At 50.9% G+C, this 7,484-nt stretch overlaps 1 protein-coding gene across 1 annotated transcript; it reads left to right on the top strand.

Moving 5' to 3' along the window:
- The first annotated feature begins 2,358 nt into the window (after positions 1-2,358).
- Positions 2,359-2,864, top strand: INAFM2 (InaF motif containing 2). The gene has a single exon (XM_033062791.1). It carries the CDS (start codon positions 2,478-2,480, stop codon positions 2,862-2,864), a length of 387 nt encoding a protein of 128 aa, XP_032918682.1. The 5' UTR covers positions 2,359-2,477.
- The last annotated feature ends 4,620 nt before the right edge of the window (positions 2,865-7,484 follow it).

The following is a 7,484-nucleotide window of genomic DNA, read 5'->3' as shown; positions in this document are numbered from 1 at the left end:
CAAGTAATCTCTTTTGTGCTCTTCAGGAAGAATCTTAGAGAGGGAAAATTTGCAAGCCGTGTGTAGTATCAAACATAGTCACTGACTTTACAAGACCCCAGAGCTCCAGTTTTGCACTACAGGAATCCAGTCAGAGCACAGCTTGGTGTTTTTGCTAAAACCCCAAGGACAAAGCAAACCCCATTACTGCAGCTCCTTTAGGGGTGGCTGTTAGCAAGGAGTTCCATTTAGGAAAGAAGGCACAGACCTGATCACAGCTGCCCAGACAGAAGCTCACACCCAGTTATTGCCCACAATAAAATGAAAAGCTTTCACCCAACTTTGGCAAAAGCCAAGACTTCACATTAAATGAACACAAGCCTTGTCTTACTCAAAGCCCTGAGAACAAAGGGTTGGCAGAGAGAAGAGAGCCTTAAGAACACCAAATTTCTTGAATAATACCATGGAATTGTGTGTTTTAGGAAGGACAAGTCTCCACTGCAGCATGAAGGAGTCACAAATAAATGCAACAGGGAGGTGAAGCTGTTGGGCTGAAGGCAGAGCATCACAAGCCCATCACACTCAATACATTTGCTAGGAATGTTCCAACAATTCCCCTGCCCTTCTGGCCTTATCCAGTTCCTAAACAGGGAAAAGTGAATTCATGACAATGAACAGCTATCATATTGCCAATGGTATTGGTTGATATGAGTGGATACAGATATAACATTTGGTTGGAAGGTTCATCTGGGGGCCAGCTTTGGCTCAGGGCCTTTTGTTCAGGACTCAGTACTTCAACCTGACAAGCACCAGGCAAAATCTGTCAAGACCTCACAAAGCCCCAGAGGCATTTCCTGTACATGCCAATCCTCTGCCTTTTAACTGGAATTAAGCAAGTGCATAGGGAAGGGACTTGTAGGAGGTAGTAACTTATCATCATTTCACCTACTGAACAAAAAAGGAGGAGGAACTGGAGCAAACCCATCATTGAGGAAAAACACATTGACAAATTACTAGAAAACCCATTTTGTAGGAATTGCTATAAATTCACGTGTACAGTTAAACTTAAACATATACAGCTCAAGCAATTTTGTATATATAACATCTAGAGTACCACAGAAGAGACAATTCTATAAGCTAGGAAAGCTTTGCCACCTGAGAACCATCAGCTAATTCTGTGTAGGTGTGAGACATTTGACTTTAAGGAGAACACAGATGTAACCTATACAATCAGGTGTAACCCATCAGCACAACAGAGGCCCAGAGCACACAGAGATGTCCCTAAAACTGGCTAACAAACACTTCCCAGACATGCAGCAGGATTTAAGAACATTAAACACTCCAAGAGGCCACAGTATTTAGTTCAAAATCTTTTGGGTTGGAACAGACCTTGAAAAATCATCTAATCCACACCCTTGGCCTGAACAGGCAGGTTTCATCCCTAAAACTGCTCACAGCTCCTCCTAGATGCTCATTTTGCTGCTAATCTCTGGGACCTTACTGCCCTGCCCAGCCCACTCAGTGCACACAGACCCCCCCCTCCATATACAGACAGCAGACCTGGAGCTTTCAGTCAACACGATCCTGCCTTTCCAGGAATTACCATTATTTTGCAGCTACTCCATTTATTCCATAACATATCTTCTTGGGGAAGCCTCTTTGGGTAACAGGCAGTTCTCCAGTTGCTGTACCTTCCTCCAGAACTTCAGGTCCTGGTTTACAAGAGGTTTCTGTTGCAACCACTACACCTGATGGACCTCAGATTGAAGGGAGGGAGAAGAGAATTGCAGAAGGCACGACCGTATCATTCCCAAAAGCAATTTTCTTGCATGGCAAAAAACCCAAATTTATAACCCAAATCAGCATTTTAGTTTAACAGAACAATTTTGTAAGGAACTAACACCTGTGGAGTAAGGTGAAGCCATACCTTAAAGGAGGTTTAGATTGTATGGATAAAGGGCTTGGGAAGAATCCAATTTGGACCAAACTAAGCCTTTCCCTCTAAAAATTGCCGCTTGGCTCGGGCACCCTTGCAGCCTCACAGAGGTGCAGGCAGCACATACCTGCATCAGGGAGACACCCACAAGTAACTCCGTCGGGAAGCCAAGGCAGGTAGGGCTGGACATGTTCCAGGAGGCCGTGCCAGAACCTTCCTGCGGCTCCACGGGGGATGCCCATGTCCCCGGGGCACCGCTCACCGGCCCCCCCACCCCGGGAAGGGGGGTGGGGGGCGCCGGGGGGGGGGGGCTCCTTTTAAAGGTGGTCCGGGCTCCTCCCTCCTCCCCGCCCATCTCCTCCCCTCCCCTGCCGTGGTTGCCACCCCTCGAGGCGGGCTTGCCCCCTACGCTCCGCCCCTCGCCCCCGGCGGGGCAGCGCGGGCAGCGGCACCGGCGGCAGCGCGGGCGGTACCGGCATGTCCTGAGCGGCGGCGGCGGCCGATCCGGGCCGGAGCCAGCACGGAGGGCTCGGTGGAGCAGCGGGCCAAGGGCCGGGCCCCCATGAAGGAGAAGGAGGCGGGCGCGGAGCGGGGCAAGCCCGCCACTTACACCGGGGACAAGAAGGCGCGCATGGCGGCCAAGACCAACAAGAAGTGGGTGCGCCTGGCCACCGTGCTGGCCTACGTGCTCTCCGTCTCGCTGGCCGCCATCGTGCTCGCCGTCTACTACAGCCTCATCTGGCAGCCGGTGCGCGGCAGCGGCGGCTCCTCCAGCCCCGGCGCCGCCGCCACCCCCGCGCAGCTCCGCGCCGCGCCCGCCGGACCCACGGCGGGGCCTCCGCCCGCGCCGCCGCGCACCGGCCCCGGCCCCGGCCCCGGCGCCACCGCCCCGCCGGCCGCGTCCCCCCCGCCCGCGGCCGGGAGCGGGCCGGGCGCCGGCAGCCCCTGAGCCGGGCGGGCCGCGGAGGCCGCGCCGCCGGGGATGCGGCGGCGAGACTCGGCCGAGGATGGAGACCGACGGCTCGCCCGACCCTGCGGCACCGTGCAGCGCCCGTGGACACTGACCGGAGACCGACCTGGAGACTGACTCGGCCCCGTTTGGACTCAGTGGAACTGCGGTATCTTCTTTTCCCCCCCCCGGTTTTTCCTCAAAAGGGAATTTTGTGGCTTCGTTTTCTTCCTCACCAGGGCTAGCTTCTCCCTTTGAACCCGCATTGAATTCCTGCGCTGTTTATGCCAGTCTGTTACCTATACAAGGATATCGGTGTCCAAAATTCCTCGCTATTTACAGGATCAGCTGGGAACAATACGAATTTAGAGGCTGTAATCCATTGTTGAAGTAAAAACAGTTTTGTTTAACGATGAGCATAAACTTATTTAAAATATGTGGAAGGTAAATTGACTTGTTTACTATATTAAAATATTTTCCCAATATGAAAGTCTCTGTAACAAAGTATGTTCTCTTCGGTGGTGGGAGGAGGAATGCTGAACTGGAAGGGGTCTAAGTAGCAAAAATTTGGCCGCTGCAATGGGCAACTGTGGTATATGATGTTGATTCATTTGTCATTGGTCTCTGTAGGTGAGGCTGGAGAAACCTCTGTACGTGGCTAATTGTGGAAACGAAGCAGTGGTGCTGGAAAGGTTTGATGTGTGCTGGCAGAGCAGGTGGAGCTGTGGCGGTGGGTGCTGGTGGGCTCTGAGCTGCAGTTGTGCCCTGGTGCTGCTGCCTGCGAGGGATGGCAGCGCTTACGGATTGTCCCTGCGCCTCTGGGGCGTGTGGAACCAGGGTAGCTCTGGGCCAGACAGCTCCTCATGTGTCCTGGGAAGGCTCTCCTCCCAGCTCCATGGTTTCCTGCCCTGTGATCCTCAGAAATTTTCAACTCCTTGATGAGCAGGGTGAAAAAATGGCCTTTAATGACTCTGGGATGTGGGATATGAACCAGGAAACCATAACAGCCATGATGTTCCAAGCTGCTGCTTTCCAGATGGATGAATTCAGCTGAATCTGTAAGGCTGCCAGGCTGTGCTGTATCCCTATGAAAGAATCACAGCAGTTCAGATTCCTTCTGCTGAGGGATACAAATGTGCTGTAACGTGGCATATGTATTTCAGTTGTGCAGATCACAAAGGTACCATAAAATACGGCACTTGGTGCTTGAAAAGAGCTCTTTCATATCAAAATCGGAGTTTGATATGTGAGTTTGATATGAGTTTGTGGTGGTTTGTTAAGGCTGCATCATCAGCTGGGCATTGCCTTTACAGCATCTGTGAAAGGTAGACCAGGAGCAGAGGGCTTGTAGGGGGAAATGAGGTGAAAGGAGAGTGGTTTCTGATCTTCTTTTCACCCTCCTTTCCAGTTTTCTGGGGAGCATGCAGGGAAGGCTTTGTGTTGTTGGAACAAAAAGCTGGTGGGAAGGATAAAACGATCCCGCTTAGTCACTTCAGCCAAAATCATGGGATCACTGCCACCCTCCTGTGGGGCAGGTGGAAGAGCTGGAAGCACTGTCAGCAGACGGGTGCCCTGCAGCTGTCACCTCCCGAGCTGCTGCTCTGCTCTCCCTGTTCCTCCGCAGGGGAAGGCTGAGTGTCCTGGAGCAGCACCGGCTCCAGGCCCCATGGGTGCCATTTCTGTGAGTGGGGGTTGTGTTCCTTTGGTGGTTCTGCCTGCAGCGTGTTGATCCCTCTCCGTGGGGCTGCTCACGCCCACGGCAGTTCCGGGTCCTGGTGACAGCAGTGCCATTTGCTGGCCTTGGGATACACCTCTGGTTGTGAGGGAAAGTTCCTGCAGCTCCCTGAGGGAGGAATGTGTGACAGAGACACCAGGCTCATTGTGGTGCCTGTTGAGTTTAGTCTGCTCCTGGACTCAGGTGGTAAATGCTGAACGAGTTGTCTCTGAGAAGGAGCTTGTGTTTAACTTGTAAAACCTTTGGAGATAAATAAAGCTGCATGCAATGACATGGATGCTGGGATTTCTCTGCTGCTAGCCTGCAGCTTGGAGCTGGTGACTATAGCGGCTCTGAACGGTGCATCCAATGTGCACTGAGTGGCCAGGGCCTCCTGGCATCCTTCACTTTAACTACAATTGCTCTCAGAAGACTAATAGAGCCTGGCTGCGTGGTGCAGAGGGGAGAGGAAGTGAATGGAATTAAATGGGCTGCGTGGCCCTCTTCCAACCTGTCGTGTAACTACTGAGAGATGCCTTGTACTCGGGAGCAGGAACAACCTGAAGCTCTTTACCTGGTTTGTGGTTTTGGTAGCAAAGGATCTCTGGGACAGAGACAGTGCTTAGATCCACTGGATCAAAGGGAACAGGCCCTTCACTGATGGCTGCCTCCCCTTCTGGTGCTAAAAATAGTTGATGAGCCAGTACGAGGATGGTTGTGGCTGTCTGCATTCCTGTAGGAAAGTGCAGGCTTGGTGAGTTCCCAGACTATGTTTTTGCATCTTCTCCTCTGCTGACAAACAGATTTCAGTGAAATGCTGCTATTTCTGTACCCATTACAACTGGCTTTGGAGCACCCTGGGGCTTCACTCCGGTTGTACCGAGTGTGTGAGGGAGGGGAACTGCCTGGGGAAGATGCAGAAAGGTTGTGGGCTGCCAGCCTAATGGCCAGGGAGTTCTGGTGATTTCAGCAGCGTCATTTTCCAAATCCTCTGGACCCATATTCTTCAGCTACAATCTTTTCCCCATCTTTTTCCTAGCCAGGAATCATAGCCCTCTGGAGGTAGATGCGTTCCCATTGGGACGCTGTTGCCAGCCTGTGATGAGCCTGTTGCTGTGCTTCTTACTGTCATCATGACAGACTGCTGAAGAAATCAGTGACTAAGTGTACTTTGCAAATACTCTAGTAAGGAAAATGGCTCATCTGGACTGGTTTCTAGATGTAAGTTAACTTAAAATTCAGGGCACTGGAGATTTCTTGGGAAGTAGATTGGCTGTAACAGATCCTTGGACTGGGAATTTTTGCATTATGTTGCCGTCATTTTGCTGAGACAGTCATCTGCATCTCAACAGAACTGCTTTAGTTCCCTAAAATGGTGCAGTTACCAGTCTGGGGTAAAGCTGAGGTTTAAAAGGCAGATGGTTGTGTTGTGTGTTGTGTTACTTCAGCTCCAGTTCACCCTTTCCCTTCATTGCTCCTCAAAAAAATAATAAAATTCAGGTTCACTTAGTGTGAATGTACCAGGCAAGACAAGGCACAGGGTTGTGTGTTGCTTCCTAGGTAGAAATGACTGTAACCTTGCGATTCAAGATGTTGATTCCTTGGAATTGCTGGAGAGGGTTGTTCCCTTCACACAGATGCTGTCCTGCATGTCACCTGCCAACAGAGCTGTGCCATATTCCCAGTGTGTGCACGTTGGTGAGGAAGGGAGATGTCTGGAAGTCAGTTGGATGAAGGAGATACTCAAATGTGAGTGAAACACCTTAAAGCCTTTTGCTTTTGTGATAGACATCTAATACCTGCCCTCTTGTCCCAGTGAGCCCAGTTTGTCCAAGGAGAGCACTCAGTGTAACTCACGTGCAGAGGGACCAGAAGGAAGGGAAATAGCAGGAAAAAGAGTTACTGGAGCATGTAATCTGCTCCAGCAGCTGGCTCACGTTTCCATCTCTAAAAGCTCTCTTTTCCCCGTGCGTGTTCTCTTGCAGGCTCATCTAATGCAATGCACATCATCTTAATCCCAGATTCCTGTGCAGTATTTCTGACAGGGAGTCTTGGCTTAATCCCTGAGCGTGGCTGAAAAGCACTTGTGTGGTGTAGTGATGATGACAAAATCAGTGGCTGCTTCTGGGCATTGGGGATTTCCCTCAGAGAAGCCAAAGCTTATCTCGGTGGGCTGCTCAGGGGAGGTGTTACCAATGGCTGGCTCTGAGTCCTGGAGCTGCTGGAGCACAGAGGGGGGAATGATGTAAGAAATAGTCCTAGCCAAGCAGGAGCTTGAAGCTAAGGAGATGAAGCTTGGCTTGTGGCTGTTCCACAGGTGTTCAGAGGCAGTTTTGGGAAAGCTGGCCAGGTGCTGTGTCACTGCGCTGGAATGGTGTGAGCAGGAATCAGTCATGAACTTCCCAGTGCTGCCGGTGCTGCAGAGCCTGGGAGCTGGCTGAGCTGTTGTTGTACAACCTTTCCAGGGAGAACAGCAGGCAGTGTCCTGAACTTCCCAGCAGTGCTGTACCCTGCTGCTGCTTTGGGTCTCTCATTGACCTGAAAAGCACTAATTACTGTATTATGCACTTAAATACAAAATTGATGGCTAAGTGCCAGTGTCCTCTGCCACATGCAGCCAGTATATCTGGAAGGAAATTTTTGTGGCAAACCAGTGAAATTTTGTGTTATTTTTATATCTAGAGACTCTGTGTTAGCCTTTACTGGTTAGCAGCCTGTGTGTATGCTCCTGCTGCAGGTATTGGACTCGTTGACGTAGGAATGGAGAGCTGAATTGCTGTTGGAATTTTGTGTTATTGCCTCCTTCAGTAATTGCTTTGGAAACAAGTATCTCCAACTTTATCCCAATGTATTTTTGTCCTTGGCTTGAAGGTTTTTAAATTAACTTCTTTTTGCAAGAGCTGACT

The sequence above is a fragment of the Catharus ustulatus genome, chromosome 6 (genome assembly GCF_009819885.2).
Source record: "Catharus ustulatus isolate bCatUst1 chromosome 6, bCatUst1.pri.v2, whole genome shotgun sequence".
Lineage (NCBI taxonomy): Eukaryota > Metazoa > Chordata > Aves > Passeriformes > Turdidae > Catharus > Catharus ustulatus.
The sequence above is the reverse complement of the archived record's forward strand: the minus strand, read 5'-3'. Positions and strand labels throughout refer to the sequence as shown.

Bases quoted from the DNA above. Each gene is read 5' to 3' on its own strand.
- INAFM2 (XM_033062791.1), top strand. From the start codon at position 2,478: ATGAAGGAGAAGGAGGCGGGCGCGGAGCGGGGCAAGCCCGCCACTTAC.